This window comes from Rhineura floridana, chromosome 11, assembly GCF_030035675.1.
Source record: "Rhineura floridana isolate rRhiFlo1 chromosome 11, rRhiFlo1.hap2, whole genome shotgun sequence".
Lineage (NCBI taxonomy): Eukaryota > Metazoa > Chordata > Lepidosauria > Squamata > Rhineuridae > Rhineura > Rhineura floridana.
In genome coordinates this window covers 2052180-2074394 of record NC_084490.1, presented here as the reverse complement: position 1 = coordinate 2074394, position 22215 = coordinate 2052180, and the positions used below count along the sequence as shown (strand labels likewise).

The 22215-nt window shown below is 46.2% G+C and overlaps 1 protein-coding gene across 4 annotated transcripts; it reads left to right on the top strand.

The window, feature by feature from the left end:
* On the top strand, window positions 1–20735 carry LOC133366688 (zona pellucida sperm-binding protein 3-like). Of its 4 annotated transcripts, none has more exons than XM_061590074.1 (12): window positions 1–156; window positions 2246–2364; window positions 4302–4405; window positions 6022–6193; window positions 7391–7511; window positions 10184–10275; window positions 10928–11067; window positions 12576–12695; window positions 17239–17361; window positions 18977–19060; window positions 19327–19461; window positions 20531–20735. In XM_061590074.1, exons 1-12 carry the CDS (start codon window positions 4–6, stop codon window positions 20677–20679), a joined length of 1512 nt encoding a protein of 503 aa, XP_061446058.1. In that variant the 5' UTR covers window positions 1–3; the 3' UTR covers window positions 20680–20735. The 4 variants fall into 4 exon arrangements, with proteins under 4 accessions (XP_061446058.1, XP_061446056.1, XP_061446055.1 ...); XM_061590072.1 differs by lacking the exon at window positions 1–156 and adding an exon at window positions 1475–1879 and having other exon boundaries at window positions 12579–12695; XM_061590071.1 differs by lacking the exon at window positions 1–156 and adding an exon at window positions 1475–1879.
* The last annotated feature ends 1480 nt before the right edge of the window (window positions 20736–22215 follow it).

Sequence of the window (22215 nt, the reverse complement as noted above, 5' to 3'; positions counted from 1 at the left end):
TTTATGCAGGGGGACATGCCCACACACCTCACACAAATGAATTTTGAAGAATTCTCTCCTCTGCCACTTGACACGCACTCTTTACACTCCCAAGGATCTGCTCCTTCTTCTTCATTAGAAAGGAGAGGAAAATGCACCTCTGTAACCACTTTGACTGTGAGTAAGATGTGGTGGTGATTAAAGGAACGAGGCTGCTAGTCCACATGAGGTTTCTGGAATATAGAAAACTTAAGATAATTGTCACTCTCCCTGATTTCATGCTCACAATATAAGTAATTATATTCTGTCTCTGTCAAAGATATCCATTTTGTATTGTTTTTAAACCTCTTGGCTTTTAAAAACAATGCAAAGTGCTCGTTCGTAACTCTCTCTTTTTAGTTGTTTTTATTTTATTTTGTCTTGGGACATACGTGGGAGGCGAATGATAATAATTCCTGACTTCACTCATAATTAGGCCCTGAATCTTTGACTACAAAACTCTTTTCATGGACAGAGGCTCTACACCAGCCTTCCCCAGCTGGATGCCCTCCAGATGTTTTGGACTACAACTCCCATCAGCCCCAGCGAGCACAGCCATTGTCGCCCACAACACCTGCAAGGCACTAGCCTGGGGAGAGGCTGCTCTATATCTATGATAGCTGTATGGCTCTAGTCAATGTTCCACCTCCACTCTCAGAGCCAATATGTCTCTGAATGCCAGTCGCTGGGAATCACAAGTGGGGAGAGTGCTGCTGTTGCGCTCAGGTCCTGCTGGTGGGCTTCCCATAATGGGCATCTGGCTGGCCACTGTGAGAACAGGATATGCTGACTAGAAGGGCCCCCTTTGGCCTGAACCAGCTGCTGCTGCGGGGCTCTTCTGAGGCCCTTTTGAATCATTTACAATTACTCCTTGCCAGAAAAAACAGTTCCTGTTGAATTTCTACCTTGTGCACATGTGTTATAGGAGAAGACACTTTTGTCTGTTAACAAGGTATGTTTTATGTGATTCTGAGTATAGATCAGTGGTTCCCAAATGTGTTTCCCCCCACGGACCACTTCATGATTGTTCTGCCTCTTGTAGCCATTGTAACTCCGTGTGCTTAGGCGCTGCGTGTTTTTTAATTGCATTTCATTACTTCCTTTATTTCTTATACTGCATATTGCATTTTCTTGGATGGCCACTAGACGTCTATGGAATTCAATCTGTCATACAATAAAATGCAATATTAAGAAATAAAGGAAGCAAGAAGAATACGATTAAAAATCAATATGAACATTTAAAGAGGCCATGCCACGAACCACCTGAAGCTCAACAGACCCCAGTTTGGGAACAGATGATGGGATACCAGAACTAAAACCCTGTGGGTTTTAGGACCCTGGGGACTGAGGAACAGCGGGCCTGGAAGGGTGGGGCCACATCTTAATTGCTTGAGTCAGGTGATTGTGGATGCATGGGCGGGGCTGAAAACCTGACTATAAAAGGATGAGCAGCTGGCCTCAGCCACCTAATGTTCAGATGTAGGCTGCGACAATGAAGCAGAAGCTTGAGAAGTGGTTCATGTTATTTTGGGGGCTTTTGCTTCTCCAGGGATGCTTTGCTCAGTTCTGGTCCCCCACTTGGGAGTGGCCGGAGACCCGGAGCCATGTCAACCTACCTGCGGTGCAGCCTGCTGCCCCCTTTTTAATGCCTGACCCTCCCCGTTACCACGCGGTGAAGGTGGAGTGTGAGGAGCACAGAGTGGTAGTCACAGTCCATCGGGACCTGTTTGGGGTGGGCAAACTAGTTGCCCCCTCTGACCTGACTTTGGGGGAGTCTCCCTGCCCCCCTGTGTCCTTCGATGCCATGGCTGATGTGGTGGTCTTTGAGGCTGGCCTCCACGAGTGTGGTAGCATTGTAGAGGTATGGTGCTCTGGGAAGGAAACACAGGGAAATGTTGGGGTGGGATCTTGTGGGCAAGGTAACAGGCGGTCTAATGATGTGGTGTTAGAGAATGGAAGATCCAAACAGGTGCACTTTCTTGCTGAGTAACATGGGGCCACAATCCCCCCGGGGAAGGTTTCCTGTGCGAGCCCCTGTACAATGAACAGGGCTCTCACAGGAGACCTGCTCCAGGGTATTGTACCTCTTGACAGGTTTAACGTCTTTCCCGTTCAGCTCGCCAAGCTGCCTTGCATTGTTTCTGTCCTAAATTCTTAGGATGTCATCTGGCTGCAGCTCAGGGCAAGCCCTAGAAAAAGCAGTAAACTCAATGTATTCTTCTTCTAGATGACTCCAGACTTGCTGATCTACCAGACGAGGCTGTTTTACAAGCCGTCTCCTGCTGCCAACCCTGTAATCACCAGGACCAATGCGGCTGAGATACCCATTGAGTGCCACTACCCCAGGTGATAAAAGGTTCTGGCTGGCAGTGGGGCTAGCTATGTTGTTCTGTCCTCCTTGCAAGCCCTTGATTTTTTTGTTAGGTCCCAGCATGGGGCCTGTTTCCTGGGTAGGAAAGCGTTTATCCATTGGGTGGGATCTTGCAGTCTTTTGTTTTGTTGGTGACTGGGATTATAACTGCTTTTGGGGGGACAGCTCCTGTGCCTTTAAAAGAGCTGTAAGTTGGGCAGAGAATCAACAGGTGAAGCTCTTGGCAGTACAAGACGCTTTAGGCCAGCTTTCCCCGACTTGGTACCATCCATATATTTTGGGGCTACAGCTTCCATCAGCTCCAGTCAGCATGAATGTATGATGCTGGGGCTGATGGGAGTTGCAATCCAGAACAGCTGAAGGGGGCACCAGGTTGGGAATGGCTGCTTTAGTCTGCATCTGTATGGGAATTGTGTTGTAAGGCTTGTTATTTGCTGACTTGGGCTCTTTTGGGAAGAAGGATGAGATATAATTCTGTGATGGTGATGATGAAGATCACCATTTATTCATAGACCAGGGGTTCCCAACATGGCGCCCTCCATATGTTGTTGAATGCCAATTCCCACCAACCCCGGTCAACATGGCCAACGGTCAGAGGTGATGGAAGCTGAAGGAGGCCACCATGTTGGCTGTGTTTGCTTTTGACTACGATTACTGTTTTCCAAAGTATAAGAGGGTTAGTCCCTGTCCTGTTGAGCTTCAAAACTACAACTGTTGGACCAACAGGCAAAATGCAACAGAGGAAGGAACTGATGTCTTTATTTCACTTGTGTGTACTTGGGGGCTTGGTTACCAGAGGAAATGGCAGCTGAAGAGGGGTCCTTCCAAAGCCTTCAGGGGAAAGGTGGGTTTTGAGGAGGGGATCTGGAGGAAGCCGCTGGAGGAAGTTGCTTTAGCCTGGGCCAGGCTCGCCAGCCAGCCAGCCCAATGTTATCTCCAGAGTTTCAGGAAGGGATGGGAAGGCCTGTCCATTTCGCTTTTCTCATTTTTCCAGTCTTAAATTTGGCTCTCCACATTTCTGCAGCAATTGCAATTTTTTTTAAATCCTTGTGAAAATTCTGCAGCATTTTAGTGCGTATTTCTCCACATTTTTGGAGTTTTGACTAATATACACAATTTTGCAAGCAATTTCTCATCCTATAATGTACTTTTGTAAGCAATTTTCACTCATCCATTGATTTTTATGCACACTTTCGCCTAACACGTGCATTTTTTTAAACATCGTTTGGCCGGCAAGGTGTACTGCAAAATTCAAATAAATGCAGATTTTGGCTTGGGAATGCCATAGATTGGGCTTGAAATGTGAACTGAATCGCACGTCTCGCCTGTCCCCAGCTTGAAGCAGACAGAGAGTCCTCTCCCATCATTTGCTACCTAAACCTTTTGAGGAGAGATGCTGTCAGGGATTGAACTAGGGACCGTCTGCATGGACTGACCTATTGCCCCTCCCTCATAGAGGTATTCTAAACTGTAGTTCTCGGCAGAGGCTGGTCGGCGAGGGCGCATGGGACGCCGCCCCACCAGCCACAGTCTGCCCTCAGCCAGCCCCACTCCTGCCTGCAGCCTTCTGACTTCCAACCAGTCCAAGGGGTGGCCCTGGCTGCCAGCATCCGCCTCCTCAGTCCTGGTGTTGTCCCTTGTAGAACTCAGCAGGGAGGAGGAGGATTGGGGACAAAGGTAGAATGAGTGGCCTCGCCTGTTGGCTCTGGTTCCACCTGGGCTCCCTGCCTTCCGCCCCACCAGTCCCACAGGGCACCAGTTCTATGGGCGGTTCAAGGCGCAAAGGAGCAGCAAGGGCAGAGGCTGTACTGCTGAGGGCGCTGGAGCTGGAGGCGAGGGCGCGTGGCTAGCCAATGGTCCACCTTGGTCCTCAGCTGCTTTCCTTCCGCTCTTCTCCCCCACCCTGTTCCAGGAAAAGCAATGTCTCCAGCAAGGCCCTCCAACCCACCTGGGCTCCATTCAGGTCCACGGTGTCGGCCGAAGCCAGGCTAGGATTCGTGTTGCGACTCATGAACGGTAAGGAGCTGGATGGCCTGGGAAGCGGGAATGGCCAGCTGAAAGCCCAAAGCCTGGCCGGAGGTTATACTCTAGGGTTGCAGCACACCAGGGCTTAAAGAAGAGAACGGCCCATCTAACTGAGTTTCCTGTCTCCAAGGGTGGATGGCCAGATGACCTCTGAAGCATAAAGGCCACAGATCTCTCCTGCTGCTTGTGCCCCCTCCCCAGCCTTCAGATATTCAGAGGCACACTGCCACTGAACATGGAGGTTCTGCTTAGTCGTCATGGCTAATGGCTGTTGAACAGCCTCTTCAGACTTTTTTGCAGTCTTTTTGCACCTAATGTTGTTGAAGCTCATGGCCATGTCCACACTTTTATGGCAGGAAATTTTGTGAAAGTTGAGTTCTGTGTAATAACTGGCTTTCTTTCTATGGTCTCCTGAGGCAACTTAAAATGTTGATTCTGTAAATACAGGGTCTAACTGGCCCCTGGAGTGCTGGGAACCCTACCACCTCTTGTATTTTCAGCAAGAACAGTACATCTTTGAGCGAGATCTAATTTTTTAAAATCAAGCTCCATGAGGCCTAGAAACTTGACCTTCTCATCAGCCTTGGAAGCAGCTGCATACCTGCTAGCTTCTAACAATTCCATGGGGAGATCGAGTTGGTGTTTTCCCCCTCTCTTTGCTTCTCTGCCCCCCTCACCACAACTCTCCCATCTTTTAAAACACTGCAAAAAACTTTCCGATGCTTCATATAGCTGCCTGCCACCTTCAGGAGTAGAGCCAAGATGAACCAATAATGGTTACAAAGGAACTTATCCTTCAAGGTCAGAAGGATAAACACCCACCACCCATTACTCAGCGGGCTGAAGACCTTTCTGCCCTTTCTCCATTTCAAAATATCTGCTATATCTGGTGCGGGGAACCCTTGGCCCTCCAGATGTTGCTGAACATCAGTCCCATCCTGTCTGGCTATTGGCCATGCTTGCTGGGGCTGATGGGTGTTGCAGTTCAGCAACATCTGGAGGGCCAAAGGTTCCCTGCACTTGCACTGTATATATTTTGGAAAGTAGCTTGTTTGCTGTGCATTTGGGCTCTTCGTAAGACATTGTAAAAAATTTTGCATGATGGTCCCTGAGTTCAAGGAGCAGCTTTTGGTCTGTTTGGATACAACTGGACACCATTTTGAATCAAGATGGCCAACGGAATGTTTCAAAACTACACTGATTTTTAACCACTGATTTCAAAACTGCACTTTTTTTTGGTTTCTTAGAATTCCCGAGCAATGCTAGCTACAAGGCTGCTGGCATTTTAACATCAACCTCATTTGACTATCCACAGACCGCACACACACCGTGTAACTTGAAAGCGCATCCCTCTCCCCATGCAAAATAATCCTGCAAACTGTAGTTAAGGGTGCTGGGAACTGTAGCTCTAAGAGGGACAAACTACAGTTCCCGGGATTCTTTGGGGGAACCCATGTGCTTTAAATGTATGGTGTGTACACAGCCATAGACGGTTTATATTAATGCATATATTTAAATTAGGATCGATGGCTATTCTTATGACTGGGGGGAGTGATGTTTGCTTCTCCCTCACCCCACCCCCTTTATCTTCTGTTGTATATTCCCAGATGACTGGAGTGCAGAGCGGCTCTCAACTAGTTTCCAGCTGGGTGATGTGTTGCACCTGCAAGCCGAAGTGAGCATGGAGCACCATTTGCCCCTCAGACTCTTTGTGGACAGCTGCGTGGCGAGCCCAGAAGCCACTTCTGAGTCTCAGTATGCCATTGTTGACTCCAGTGGGTAAGGAGCACCCTGAGTGGTGGTAATTCTGATTATTTTATGTAACAAGGTTTATATACTGCTTAATACTTTTTTTAAAAAAAAACCCTCTACATAACAGCTGGTATAGCACAGTGGGGAGGAGAGCCTGGCTGGGAGTCCAGAGTCTGTGAGTTCAAATCCCTGCTTGTGTCACCTGGGCATCAAGGGCCAGCTAAAGATCACCCCCACAGGGAATGGCTCACGGGTTACGTGCCCTGCCACCTGTGCAGCCGTGGGCAAGCTGCAGAGTTCCAAGGAGCCCAGTTGCCCCCCAGCTGGCAGTCGCGGACAAGGGAGGGGCCGGCTTGTGCAGCTGTGGCAAGCTGAGCAGGCCCTAGCCAGCTGGGGAGGACTAGCCTCAGAGGGAGGCAATGGGAAACCCCCTCGGAATACTGCTTACCATGAAAACCCTATTCATAGGGAAGCCAAAAGTCGGGATCGACTTGAAGGCAGTCCATTTCCAAGCAATTACATTAAGTGCATAAAATATTCATTTAAAAATATCAATGAAAGCAGACCTAAGCACACTAAAGGTATCAAAATGCAGATTAAAATCAACAGATTAAAAAAACTAATGTACATAACAAAATTATATGCCTGGGGGGGGGCTTGCCTAAACAAAGTTTGCAGCTAGAAACCACTGAAGTCTCAGGTGAATATGTGCTGGGCATTTCCCCACAAGCTTCAAATTGTTTCTGCAGCCATGAGGACTAGCATTTTTTTCCTTAGTAAAAAGAGTTTATTTTCTTGGGTTGCTAAATTCAACAGGTAGTGTCCAGCTACTGTAGCTGTGTGGTATGAACCCAGAACTGAAGAACCAAAGAGATGCATTTAGAGCAGCTTTTGCCAACCTGGTGCCCTCCAGACATGTTGGGACCACAACTCCCATCAGCCCTAGACAGCACTGTGCTGTCTGCAGGACACCAGGTTGGCAGAAGATGGCCTAGAGGGCTCAAGAATATAAAATGCTGACAATTGCGCTAAACTATAGATGTGAAGGCTCAGAATATAACTGGAAAGCAACGGGGGGGGAACCATTTTCCCACTTTTTTCTGGGCCTTCACATCTGGGCACTAAACTAGATCATTTAAACTGCACAATGTTTCCAACTGGGAAAGTTCTCTTTTTGTCGTCTTCCAAGCACTAAGTTCAATATTGATTCTCCTGTTCACCCAGATGCCTAATAGATGGGAGACAAGATGACATCTCATCCACATTCCTTTCCCCTCGGCTCTCCCAAGAAATCCTGAGGTTCACAGTGGATGCTTTCAGATTTGCTGGAGATTCCAGGAATCTGGTGAGAATTTCTTGCTGTGGCAAGCCATTCAGCTCTGGTAGGATGGAACTACTTTTGTGCACAATGGGGCACAGTGTTCCAAGTATGGGAGAGGTTATCTGGAGAAACAAATGCCTGGGCCAGCCTTCGGCAACCAGGTCCCCTCCAGAGATTTAGGACAACTCCTCCCATCAGCCCTCACCAGCCAAGCTGGGAATTGTGGTCCAAAACAGGCTGCCAAAGGCTGGTCTAGAGGATCTGGTTTACTGTTTATTTTGCCCACCGGATCAGGCATCTCTGTTCTGGCTAAACCACACCCACCTCTGCACTATACCATGTATAGGAGTTCACTTTGTAGTGTTGTTAAAACCCCTCTTCTGGTTTTTTTGGTACAGTTTTAATCATATTTTATGCTTTGTCTTGGGACACATGTAGAAGGTGACTAATAGCATACATATATATGACATCAGATGTTGGGTAGGCAAAAATGTCAGTTTGGCCAAAGTCGCTGCTGATCAGCTGACTAGCGGCACCTGCAAAGCCGTGTTGCACAGCAGCTTTCAAGCCCCAGCAATCAGCTGATTGTCTCTATGGGGGGAAACGGGTCACATGACATCACTGGGTGAGTTCAGGTGGTTAATAGGCGGGCAGCCCCCAAGCCTGAGGTTCTGCAGTCCTGTTCTAAGGGGCATACAAGAGGCAATGACAGCTGAAAGGCAAGACACTCTTTGACTTTCCCAGGAGGATCCCTCCGCCTGTGTAGCTCTGAGACGGGCTCCCGTCTTAGATGAAACTTTTTCAGCTATAAATTCAGTCAGAAGGGTCTTTTCTGACTGGGGATAATTTCTTCCGGATAAGGAAGAAACGTGAGATTTCCCACATAGCTTTGTCGTGACTGTGGGAGTCTGGAATTCGTCAGAATTGTCTGCGAAAGAAAGGCTTCCAGCTGCTCAGACAGAGCGAGGATTTCTATGCTAGCTCAGCTGAATAAGTGACCTGTTTTTTTTTCTTTAAAGAACAACGGACTAACAGGCAAGCATTCTCCTGTCTATGCTTATCATTTTCTTATCTATACAGTTAAAGAGATTTGTCAAAGTAACAGCAATTAAGATAACCTAGGTGAGTTAAGACTTTCCTTCTTTACTCACGGAACTAAGGGGGAAGAAAACAAAAATAGCCTATCTTTCTTTTATTGCAAAAAGCTGATATGGAAAATAGCATTTTAAAGATTACAACGGATGAGGGATTTCTGATTGGAATCTTTTTGATTTATAAGGCTTTTGTGTAATATATGCATGGGACTATTTTTCCTGATCTACTTTTTTTTTGACAAATCTGCTCATTCTCTCTGCTACTAGTTATTTGGACGCTGTGAACTAAAGCTGTTTTTGCACTTCTGGGCATATAAGAGATAAGGACTGTCTAGCGTGTGACGTCAGTTGGTTGGAAAGATTAACTCCTTTGTAACTGGATAAAGAAATAAACTGCTCTTTGCTTGGGACATTGAAAATTGAAGGAGTTTTGTTCCTTTGGCTTTAAGAATGACAATTAAGAAGATCATGGATGTACAAGAAGGGACTTTATCTTTAGACATGTTTCAGAAAATAATGAATGAGATTAAGTCAATAAAACAAGAACTGAGAAATAATAGACAAGCGTGGAAAATTGAATTTCACGAAATGAGACAGGAGCTGAAAGAAATTCAGGATTCTATGAGAAAGGAGAATAAAGATAGATCTGGAAAACCAAAAAAAGATGAAAGAGAAATTAAAGGCAAGGTTCAAACTTTGGAGATTGGATTAAATATGGACATGAAAAAAGATTTGGATTTCCTGGCTCTGACGGATCCTGGAGACAAATATTATAGTTTGGAATTCAGCGCTGTCCCTGAAGGAATTGAAGAGATTGGAGATAAAGATATTATCAGTTCAAAAAAATTCCTGGACTGGAAGGATTTGATGGAACTTGAAATGGAGAAAGTTAACAGAATTAATCCCTGTTTTGTGTCAATGGAAAAATCTTCAAGAGATGTTCTAGTGTATCATGTGGAAAAGAGGAACAGAGATGCGGCTTTGCAGCAATACTTCAGTGATACGTTCGGAATTCATGGCAAGAAAATATCTGTGATGGAGGAAATTCCTATCAGACTTTTATTATATGACTATGACAACAAGATTTTTGGATGTGTGGAGATGGAAGATGGACCTAATACGGATAAAGACAGAAGAGCGATTTGAAATTACTGGACTTAGTAGACTTGATGAGTTGGATTAATTGACATGTTTATTTAGGAAAAAAAATTGATTGATATATATCTCAAGGATTGGAAACTTCTCTTTGACTTTTTGTGGAAGATTAAAATGATATGATGTTAATGAGATTTGAAACCAATTAAGATAACCGCTGGAGGAAGGTGATTTTATAATCTATTAAGAGATAGGTTTGTTATATATTATAGATTTATAGCTGAACTATGACAAATCGGAAGTCAATATTTTTATTTTTATTTTTCTCTTCTTTTTTTATTATTGTATTAGTTATTGATTTGTGTTTTTTTTCTTTTTGTATTGTTTTGGTTTTGAAAATTTGAATAAAAATTAATTGAAAAAAAAGAAAAGAAAGGCAAGACACTCTTTCTACCTGCCAGAAAATTGCTGGTTAACACTCTGTTGTTCCCCTAATCTCTCTTCTAGATCTACATTATGTGCCGCCTCAAGGTAACGCCAGCTGACCAAGTGCCAAATGTCCTGAACAAAGCTTGTTCATTCAATGCAGCCAGCAGCACGTGAGTTGTTTGTAAGACACACACACACACCCTCCTTCAAGGTCTTGGTCCTGATAATGCTTTCCCCCAATTCTGTTTGCAACTTCTCTTCTCTTCCAGAAGTGGGGTACTCATTTGCTTTAAGATCAATCAACCCTACTTGAGGTGCTGTCATCTCTGGATGCAGAATCTGCATCCACTAGGAGCAGGGCCTTTTCAGTGGTTGCACTGCCTGTAGAATGCCCTCCCCCAGGAGAATCATTTGAAACTAAAGCAATGGCAGCTGGTGGCTCCATGCCAGTGTGGCAGTGGAATCCACTCCAGGTTTTAGGCTGAACTTTCAAGGAGCTGTCCAAGGTGTTTCAGCATATACAGTATATAGCCAGTGTTCTCTAAATGCCCTGCAACATATCAGGATGAAAGCTCAATAAATGGGTCATTTGGAGGTTGCAACTCCAGGATGCTCTTCTTCAGTAGGATAGCCCCTCTGAAATTCAAGGGACTTCTTGCATTGACCAACTGTTCTCCATGAAGCCGAACTTTTTTCATGGAGAGGGTTATATAATCTTGCTAAGACTGCCACATGGTATTGAGATGTCTTCTGGAAAGGGGTATGTGTGTTAAACAGAGGTGGGGCCTGCCCACTCTTGAAACAATCCATTTCTCCTCAAAGTTGGCTTCCTGTTGAGGGACCTCAGGACATCTGCAGCTGCTGCGAGACGAGGAACTGTGATAGGATGTTGGGAGAAGAGCCGCAGCGCTTCAGTCCCAGGCACCGGCCCTTGGAGATGAGCTGGCAAAGGAACCTCCCAGGTACAGATTTCATAAAAGTTGGCGGTCAGCTTTTCTGACCAACCTGGCTCCCTCCGGATACGTTCTACTACAGACTCATCCACACTGGAATTTAATGTGGATTGGAAGCTACTCATTTACTTTTGTGTGTGTGTTGGTGCCCATCGCTGGACGCCTTTGAGAGGAAGAGACGGCAATAAATTCAAATGATGATGATATGGCAGCCCACACTTTTCTCTTGCTAAATCCAGATTTTTCCAATCCATGGATAATTTGACAAGGAAAGAAAAATCCAGTGTAAAACTGCATGTTAACCAACTGTGAATTAGAGATATGAAGCCCTGGGGGAAAAAAACTGATTTAAAAAAAAAAAAAAAACAATCCCCCCAAAAAGCTTTCTTGATTGTTTGTTAAATTTATATCCCATCCTTCCTCCCAGAAGGAGCCCAATTTTCTGAAAAAATGGGGAAAAACAAAAAAAATTCTCCTGAATTTTTCTGGGGTTTTTTCTGGGCTGTTGCATCTCTATTGTGGATGCACTGAAGTACATTATGTGCTGAGGCATTTTTTACATGTGTGTTGGGCGTTTGCTAGGTGCCACCTGTCACCACACACCCCTAGTTCCCTTTTGTTTCCATCAGCCCAAAGGAATGGAATCCAGCCTGCCTTTTTCCACCAGTTGTTGCTGAAGGCATATTCGCAGTATTTTATTTATTTTTAAAATGCCTCCTTTGCATTGCTGTTCCATACAACAGCAGTATACAAAAAATGTTGACCTTGCAGGTCCAGGAAGTGGGTAAGGAAGCAGCCGCCTGTCATATGAGCGCCTCAAAATCCTTGCCTGCCTTGGAGCAACATATTTTTGTCATTTTTGCTGGCTCCTCTGTGCAAATCTGGTATATTGAAAAACTTGTGTTCCAAAACTACAAAAATAAGTATGTGCACATAGGTAAACTAATACTGCATTCATGCCTACAATGATGGGAGTTGGAGGGCACCATCTTTGGCAAGGTTTCCCGCTCTGGGCTCCTGATGGGAGGAAGGGCGGGATATAAATCAAATAAATAAATAAGGCTGCAGGTAATGGATGGATGGAATCTCTTCCCCAGTCTAACCAATACCTCAAGGACTGCCTCTCCTCAGCCAACCCAGACCTCCATTTGTCATCTGAAGCCCTTCTCTGTGTGCCTCCTCTGAAGGAGGTGCAGAAAGTGGCGATGTGAACAGAGGTCTTTTCAGTGGTGGCTCTGTTTGTGGAATGCTCTCCCAAGGGAGGCACGCCTGGGGCCATCACTCTCTGTTTTTAGGTGCCGGGCAAAAACAGTCTTCTGAAGAAAAGCAACTAATAAATATGATTATTAATATGATGTTGTTATTAACTGGCCAGCTTAATCCAGTGCATTGGATCTGAGAACAAAACCAAATTGAGGAAGGTTTGATTTGCTTTCCACAAAGAGATGATTTGGTTTCTCCTCCTGGAGTCCGGGAAGAATTCACCTCCTCTCTGGCCTGCTTCTTCTTGACCACAGCAGACCTGGCCGCTCCTCAGGCCCACGTGTTGTTGGGGCCCTTCTTCGTCTTTGACTCCCCTGAGGGCTTTGGAGAGTTCCCAGGAGACCCAGCGGCTGTTGAAGAGATGGCGATGGCAGGTAAATGAAACTCACTTGCGAGAAGGCTACAGGTCTCTCCTCTCTGGTTCCACTTGGCTTTCTGAGAATGGCGCTATTGCACACTTCCACTTTTCACTGTTTAGAAGTCTTGAGCCACATTTGCACCATACATTTATTCCACTTTAAACAGTCATGGCTGCCCCAAAAGAATCCCGAGAACTGTAGTTTGTTAAGGGTGCTGAGATGTTAGGGGACCCCCTCTTCCCCTCACAGAGCTACAATTCCCAGAGTTCCCTGGAAAGAAGGATTGATTGTTAAACAACCCTCGGAATTGCAGCTCTGTGAGGGGAACAGGGGTCTCCTAACAGTTCTTAGCACCCTTCACAAACTACACTTCCCAGGATTCTTTGGGGGAAGCCATGTACTGATTTAAATGTATGGCGTGGATGCGGCCTTCAAGGGGTGTGTGGACGTGCATGACCTTCAGGAACTTTCCACTCAGGGTGGCTTCCACACTAGCCCCTTCCTCTGGGATTGGCTGGCTTGTTGCTTCTTTGCTTTAAAAAAGTGTTTTTATTTTCTTCAGCAAAAAAAGCCCTCCAGAGCAGGTCACAAAAGACCATGATGTGTAGAAAGTGGGAGAAGTTTTTCTCCCACATAATACTAGAACGAGGGGGGGGGTCATCCAATGAGGCAGATGTGTTGGGAGACTCTCAGGACAGACAAAAGGAAGTGTTACTTCACACTGCACATAGTTGAACTCTGGAACCTTCCACCACAAGACTAATAATGGCCACCAATGTGGATGGCTTTGAAAGGACTGGGCAAGGCTACCAATGGCTGCTAATAATGATGGATGTGTTCTGCCTCTAGTACTAGAGGTGGTATGCCTCTGAAAACTAGTTGCTGGGAATCGCAAGCGGCGAAAGTGCTGGTGTGCAGGTCCTGCTGCCAACAGGCATCTGGCTAGCCACTGTGAAAATGGGATGCTGAAGCCGCTGTGGACTGATCCCGCTGCTGCAGGGCCCTTCTTATCACTAACCAATCTGGCCCCTGCCCCTAGACTCCAGGGTAGTCTGCAATTAGATCAAGCAACAGCAGAGAACTCAAAATGTCCATCAGATTAAAATGCCTGGGTGAACAAAAATGTGTTAGCCTGCAAAGATGTCCAGGTGAGCCTCTATAGGGAAAGCGTGCTGCAGACAGGCCGCTGCTCCAGGGAAAGGTCCTTTCCTCTGTCGCCATTCCTCTAAAGGGAGTTGAAGAAGGATCTTGGCGGGGGATCTTGATGCACAGACTGGCTGATATGGGAAGAGGCACTCCTTCAGGTCATGCGATTTGGATATTGTATAGTTACAGAGTAATAATCCTAGCAGTTGTTTGGGAAGCATACAGGCCCATGACATTCCAGTGTCTTTTAATGCTGTAGTTTTAATCCTCTAACTCCCCCGCTCCCAGTCTAACTTGGCAGCATCTCTTCTCGAGCCTCTACCCCACCTTCCGAAGCATCTTTCTCTTCATTTTCCAGCCTGTCCTTCTTCAAATCTTGGGGCTTGACTTCCATCTTTCTGGTGTCTTCCCCCCTGGCAGGCTCCTGGAAAATCAAAGTATCTTCTTCCTCTTCGCTACTGACTGCAACTCCTTACAGTCCAAGCCCTCCAGTTCTGCAATGAAATGCAGTTGTAGCACAGCCTGCCCAATAGGCCTTGCCTGCCCATTCTTGAGGCATTTTAGGGCTACTGTGCCTTTAATTATAAGCTTCCTCCTTGTTGTTCAGCATCTCTTATTGTTTCCTGTTCAGCAGAGCTGAGGGATTTGTGATGGATTGCCTTTTAAGTCAGATTCTATTCCTGGAGCAAGGGCTTTACTATTTCCTTAATTTTTCACGCTAAACCTTAAACCAGTATCAAAATTAGTGCTGGTAGCACAGGCTACCTCAAGGGTCAGTCCATCACTAATAGCTTAGCTCCACTGAACAGGCACCAATGAGAGGGAAGTGGTCAATGTTGCAGCAGAGTGACTATCTTGCTGAATAGGAGCAAGTTGTGGGTAAATCCCATAGCCTTTCCCAACCAGTGTGCCTCCAGATGTTGTTGGCCCACAACTCCCATCTTTCCTGACCATTGGCAATGCTGGCTGAGGCTGATGGGAGTTGTGGTCCAACAACATCTGGAGGCACACTGGTTGGGAAAGGCATAGAAGGTGAGAAAGGGATGGTTTTATTTTTAAAATGGCAACATATTATCCAGTGCTGGGGGGCCACCATTTTCATACTGCTTTCCCTGAAATTGCAGAACAATGTCTTGACAGTGCTCAAGAGCTATTGTGGAAGCGTCCGAGGGCTCTTGAGTGCCACTGAGCTGGTAATGTTCCTCTGTCTGCTACAAGCAAGAATTAAAATGCTGGTTCCCCATGGCACTAGGGATGGGGGGAGGAGGAGAGAGAGATTTGATTCAGTTTGCATTTAAAGCCAAACTTACCTAGTTTGCACTTTCCAAAAACAATATGAGAACCAAAACACAGCCTTCTTTTGAAATCTGCACTTCTCCAAATTTTGCAATATAGAATTAGTCAAGTAATGTGTAGAAAAATGCATATGCTAGGGCAGCCTTTCCCAACTAGTGGGCCATCAGATGTTGCTGCACTACAACTCCCATCAGCCGCAGCAAGCAGTTGTAGTCCAGCAACATCTGATGGCCCACTAGTTGGGAAAGGCTGTCCTAGGGTGAAAGTGTGCATACAAATGCATATATTAGCGCCCAGTTGTTGCTGACCTGTGATAGAGCCTTTTCAGTGGTGGCTCCTTGTTTGTGGAATGCCATCCCCAGTGAGGTGCGTCTATCTCTATTGCAATTGACTTCCAGGAAGAATTTGAAAACACTCCTCTTTGCCCAGGTATTTGATGGCTGAAGGTTGTCTAATTGCAAACTGGTGTGGGAACATGGAGAACTGAACTTAAAATTAGAAAATTCTGGGAGCAAGGGTGGGATGTAAATTTAATAAATAAATAAAAAACACCACCAGAGAATCCGAAGCGGACGTATTTCCCCCTCTGTCCAATGTACTTAGTCCTATCTTCCTAAACAATCCTGAAATACCTATTCCCCATCCTCATGCACAGAATTCAGCGTGGGTTCACAGGAGTCTAATTTTGTTTCTGGAAAGTGATTTGTAAGGAATGATGCATCTGTACTCATTATTTTGTTTTTAATCAACGCCACTGTAGCTGAACGGAGGGATCCCTGGAGCCAGTTCAGTGCCTGTAGCTGTTTCAGAGCCACTGTCAGATCAAGGCTGCCGTGCTTGTGCTCCTCCCCACCCTTTGCTTTCCAGATACAATACTTCCCCCCCAAACACACACACACCCCAGGAGGTCTCAGGGCCACTCTGCTCCTGGCAGCTTCAGGGACAGAGCCAGGCACTCTTGAAGTAGGAGCATCACAATTGACATGTTTGCATCTGGGGATTTGCCACCACAGGCACTCCTTTACTGCAGCACTAAGCAAAGTAAGAGATTGCCATTTGCTCCAGAATTCACATCTGTTCAATTCTTTGGTTTCCCTGCAGTTCTCCTTCATCTCTAAACTTCTCCCGCCCATGATTTTGTCAAATAGTGTGAACGCAAAAGTCATCTCCTGTTGCAGGCAGCAAATCCACTAACTGGGCACTGGACTACAGGCTTGCTGTTTTAGCCTCCGTGCCCCAAAGATGCCTGGCTAATTCCAGCTAAAGCTCTTCTCCCTCTGCCTTTCTCAGTTCAAAACTGTTTCTCTGACTCTGATCTTCTGTTTAACTGGATGGAGAGTTGTGTTCCAAAGGCAGGTGAGAGATCCCCAGCTATCAAGGAATGCTGCTGTTCTCAAGGGTTGCCTGGTGATGGACCCATTTGCAGTAAGGAAGGTGGCCAAGGGCCTTCTGGTTTACTAACCATTTTCACACACACCCCAAGCAAAGCTTATCTGAACTAAAACAAGGGATGGTTAGATATTCATTGCTTGCAAAGAGAACTACCCCCCGTTCTTGGCTCTTTGCGAACTTCATGCTCTGCTGAAGCGGGAGCGTTGCACCCTGAGAGGATCATGTCTCTTGCACCCTTCGTTAGACTGAAAGACAGCCATCATTTGAAATTCTCACTCCTCTGAATTTTGCAGTGCAATTCTCTAGTCAAGTAATGTGTACAAGAACACAGCCTGGGGCAAAGTGTACGCATAGATGCATATATTAATGAAAATAACATACAAAAATGTGTCACAGCAGGGAAAACTGCCTTGCAAAATAGCATATATTAGGCAAAATTGCATTCAAAAATGTTTATATTTAGGAGAAATTACCACTAGAATGCTGATGGATTTTCCTGAGGACACTTTTTAAGAAGAAATTAGGAAACGGATAGAAAAATATGAAGAGCTGAAATTAAGTCTGGAAAAACAAGGAAACTGACAGATTTGCCAATGCCTTGCTATGGAGAAGTTCAGCCATGGGGAGGGAAGGAAGAAAGGGGGGCAGCCTCATTCCCAGGCAGTTGGTATCTCTCAATCGCCCAAACTATAGACGCAACACAGTTCCTTCTGTTTCCTGACAGAGTTCATGCCAGTGATGGAATTCAAGGAGGACGCAACAGGAGCCCCGTTGCTCTTCCAAGGTCAGGAAGGGGTGGCCAACTTCTCGAGAGAGCAGGAGGATGGTCTGGGGTTGCCGATGGAAGGTGAGTATCAGGTGATTGTGACAGCAGCACAGGCTGCTCAAAATACCCCGGTGAGAAGGAAGAGGCAAGTATTTTCTCCTAAAAGCATTTCTAGAGACCACTTAATATTCTTTAAATCTCCAAAGCAATGTACAAAAACAGCAAAAAAAACAATAAAGTAATATAATAAAAGCAGCCGAGCAGCACTTATAGAAACAGGAATTCAGGAACAACGCGCATCAGGGAAAGTCTAGGCGAAAACATGTGCCAGGTGCCGCCTCCTTGCTGACTTCATGGCTTGACACAAAATGGAGGGTTTTTTCCCTAGTTGCTTTTATTTATGGTCTTTGTGGGGCAGGAACAGGGACTCTGTGGCCCTCTAAAAGCTGTTGGACTATAGCTCCCATTGGCCCTGACCACTGCAGTGGTTGATGGGAGTTGGAATCTGATAACATCTGTAGGGTCCCCACAGGTTCTCAAGCCCTGTTATAGAGTGACAAGCTTGCCATTTTTAAAAAGCTGTTCTAAATTTAGGAAAAAACCTTAAAACAATTTGAACAGTTTCCCCCCCCAAGATCCCAGAATAGCTTAACAAATATCAATAAGACAGTCATCTTGTCCTTAGGCTTTCAGTCTAAAATGCATGATGCAAAAGGAAAAGGCGTTGGGAGGGAGAAGGAAAAAAGCAAGCTCAGGTACTAGTTCTTAATTACAAAGTTCTTGTTATAAGGGGAGGAGGAGTCAAACATTGCTAGCCTTTCAGCAGAGCAGATGAAGAGAGGCCCTGAAGTGCCATCCCTCCCTCTCCTACAGCCTCATACAGCCTTTGCCAATCTTGTGCCCTCCAGATGTTTTGGACTACAACTCCCATCAGCCTCTGGTGTCGTGGGCTACAACTCCCAGTGGGCTGGCTGTGGCTGATGGGAGTTGTAGTCCAAAACATCGGGGGGGGGCAAGTTGGCAAAGGATGGTCTGATCAAACAGCTAAGCAATAGTAATCACATTTCTTCTCGAGAGTTCTAAGGTCTGGTTCCCTTTGCAACCTCCTCTCCTGGCTTCTTAAGGGGCTTCCAACTTTTGTTTAATTGTTTCAGCTTTCCAATCAATCTTGCAGTGCTTTCAGCTTTCTTAACTCTCCCCTTTGTATACTTTGTTTCAACCTTTCTTCAATCCTTTTTTTGGGTTTTCATGTCCCCTTAACTACCAAGTTCCTGAGCTGAAACTTTTGGCCTTTTGTTCGAAACAGCTGCTCAAAAATAAATTGGAAAAATAATCTTATAACCAAGAACAGAATGCAACGTTGCTGAACAGTTCTGATGACTTCACAGTGATCGGCGGCTGTTTTCTGCATGCTTTCAATATTGCATCTGTGTAAGTCACCCTTGGCTCTGTGTTCCCCTGCGATCCTCCGAGTTAACTTGTCTTTTAGATTCTGAATTATGTTGGTCGCAATTCTAATGACCTCTCAGTTGGTTGTAGCTGCAGATAAGACCTCCAGTTCCCATGTTTTCTTCCATCGTGCCCTGTGAATTTCTGAGAGACATCAGGCCACTCCCTGTTGAGGAGCACTAGATCAAGAGATCTAGTTTCTTGATCTGGTCCAGTAAGGTGGCAAATGTTCTTTCATTCTTTGCAGTATATATGAGGGGAGGCCCCATCTTCATCAATGGGGCAGAAGATGGCTCTGGATTTGAGGACCTAGCCAATGGAGCAAAGCCAGGTATGAACTTTTTCTGCAGGATGAACCCCAGAAGTACCTTACTAATGTGTGAGTGTGTGTATATATATATATAGAAATTTGATAGCAGTGGAAGGTCGTCTTCCCTATATTTATCTCCTGATTGGCAAGCTGGCAGACTCCATGCAAAGCTCTGGTTTGATCTAGCAGCTGAAGTTCTGCAAAGCTTCTGGTTCTGCAGCAGAGGTCTGATTGTGCCACAAGATGGCGCTGCTGCTTTAACTGACCCACTCCTTTCTGCCCCACAGAGGGGCGAGCAGCGCTGGAACTGAAGGCAGAGGTCATAACCATGCCTCTCAAAGACACTATCTCTGGGGCTGAGAAACTCGCTACCTCTAGGGCGGGGAAACTCACTGCCATGTCAACGGCTTCCACTGTGAAAGGTGAGGAGCAGATGGCAGTGCTGCAGTGGCATTTGAATCTGGATTCCAGAGCGGCCCGGCTTAAACCTCTCACTTGCAGTGAGGAGTATCAGAGTAGGAGGGCGGGCAAGCCTCCAGGTTGTCTGGATGCTCCCCAGACATCATCCCAGCCACGTGGACCAGTGGAGGCCAGTCATGAGGGAAGGCAGAGCTTCCCTGCCTGTCCGGGCAAGTCCCCTGCAATTGTCCCATTGGGTCTCTGTCTTGATTCCCACAACAGTGCTCAATGCAAGACCCCCTGGCAGACTGTACTGATGTGGGTCCTTTCCTTCTCTTGAACTGGAGTCCTGCAACCCCTTTTCCACAAGCCATCAGCTGCACCACTACTGACATCGCTGAAGGTGGGGGGGCTCAGAGTGTATCACTGCCTAATAATAAGGATGCAGAAACGCCCCCCCCCGTGCATCAGAACCTAATGTGCAAAAACAGCTAACTACTCTCCTATAGCTTACTTCTAACAAGCTGGTATCTCTCCTGTTTTAAGAATTCAGAGAGCCAGCAGGTTTAGTGGTTAGAGTGTTGGACTAGGACCTGGGAGACCATGGTTTGAATCCCCACTCTGCCATGAAGCTCACTGGGTGACGTTGGGCCAGTCACTGCCTTTCAGCCTCACCTACCTCACAGGGTTGTTGTGGGGATTAAATGAGGAGGGGGAGAACCATGTTTGTACGCCACCTTGAGCTCCTTGGAGGAAAGAAAGTGGGATACAAATGTTAATCATCATTATCAAGAATTCCCCTGCTAGGCAAAAGGAAAGGCCCATCCAGCCCACTGCCCATCGGTTCCTCTGGGAAGCTAAGCGGGCAGCAACAGTGCTGGTTCAGGTGCACAGAGGGTATCCTGCCTCTGAACATGGAGGCTCCATTCTGGCTAACAACTGACGGAGTATTCTTCGTGAATTGCCTAATCCTCCTTGTTGAGGCTCTTTGCTGGTAGCAGCTAATCATCTAAGTGGGTGGTCATGTCAAAATAAGGCACAGACTTCTGCACGGTGGTATCCTCCGGCCTCTCAACTCATTCTTCTCTGTAGGTCCAGAGCAGCAGTCCAGCATGGTGCTTCTTCTGTATCTGCTAATGGCAGGAGTTGCAGGTGCCTTTCTCATCCTAGGAGGAGTTGTCCTGGTCAAAAGATGCTGCCATCACAACTCCGCCAGCTTGCCATCTCCACTCGGCATGTAACTTTTTTTCATATCTTCTGTACAAACTGGTAACAAGTAAAGTGCTCTACGAAGAAATGACTTGTATCCTTGCGGTCGACTCATTTCGGGGTTCGGGGCAGTGACCTAATGCAACAGACTCCAACCTTTAGCCCAAACAGGCCTTTGGACATCTATAAGAACTTAAGAGCCTGCTGGATCATCCAATACAGCATCCTGTTTCTCACAGTGCTCAGCCAGATGCTTCCCATTGGGGCACCTGGTTGGCCACTGTGAGAACAGGATGCTGGACTAGATGGGCCGCTGGCCTGATCCAGCAGGCTCTTCTTATGTTCTTATGTTCATTATGGGAAGGCCACAAGCAGGAACTGAGCACAACAGCAACTCCCCCCTCCTGCGGCTTCTGCCAACTGGTTTTCAGAAGCATCCTGCCTCCGACTATGGCGGCAGAGCACAGCCATCCTGGCTAGTAGCCTCTGAGAGCCTTTTCCTCCATGAATTTGCCTAATCCTCTTTTTAAAGCCATCCAAGTTGGTGGACATCACTGCCTCCTGTGAGAGCAAATGCCATAGTTTAATTATGTGCTATGTGAAGAAGTCCTTTCTTTTGTCTGCCCTGAATCTTCCAGCTTCAGTGGATGGCCATGAGTTCTCGCATTATGAGAGGGTGAAAAACTTTTCTGCATCCACGTTCTCCAGGCCATGCATGATTTTATACCCTTCAGTCATGTCACCTCTTCCTCTCCTTTTCTCTAAACTAAAGAGCTCAAAATGCTGCAGCCTTTTCCTCATACGGGAGTTGTTCCATCTATTTTGGTTGCCGTTTCTGAGTTTTTACCATATATTTCTACATTAGAAGTAGTACTAGTGTGCAACATTTTGGGTCAGGTTGCAGCCAATTGTGCCTCCTGATCAACCACTTGAAGACGAACTGAACTTCTAGAGGGCTAGTTCTTGAGTGGTGTCTAGAACAATGGCCCTTTAACTGGGGGGGGAGCAGGTCCTCTTGAGGGAGGGCAGGAAGTTTCACTAGCCAAGACATGGGTAGATGGGCCCACAGTGGGGGTGGGGAAGCCCTCACTAATGTACACAAGATTGGGACTTATAAGAGAGTAAGTCAAGCCTCTCTGTCTCTTTCCAGCTCCAGACCAGACTAAAACCGCAAAGGCTACCTCTCCTGGCTCTAGGATGAGGTGGCCTCCAACAGCTGGCTGGGGCTGATAGGAGTTGAGGAGCCCAGCCACATCTGGAGGGTCAGAGGTTTGTGTCCAGTGTTCAAGGATGATGTTTTAATGTGGGCCTGTGCCATACTGGGGGAAAGTGAACCTCTCATAGCTCAACACACTCACTGTATAACCTGTGGCAGTGGATACCATTTTATCACATCACTTTCTAAAATTTATCTTGGTGCAATGTGCTTTTTCTAGCTAAAAGTAGTTCTTGTATTGGAAAATATATTGGCAGAATACCACTTACATGAGAGTGCTACGTAGCATTGTTATGTTGATTTTAAAAATGACAGAACCCTTTGCAGGCACTGGGAAAATGGCAGTGATTAG

Coding starts and splice junctions, on each gene's coding strand:
- LOC133366688 (XM_061590071.1), top strand. CDS start 1,511: ATGAAGCAGAAGCTTGAGAAGTGGTTCATGTTATTTTGGGGGCTTTTG. Junction 7,512..10,183: donor CTGGAGATTCCAGGAATCTG/GTGAGAATTTCT, acceptor TCTCTCTTCTAG/ATCTACATTATGTGCCGCCT. Junction 19,462..20,530: donor AACGGCTTCCACTGTGAAAG/GTGAGGAGCAGA, acceptor TCTTCTCTGTAG/GTCCAGAGCAGCAGTCCAGC.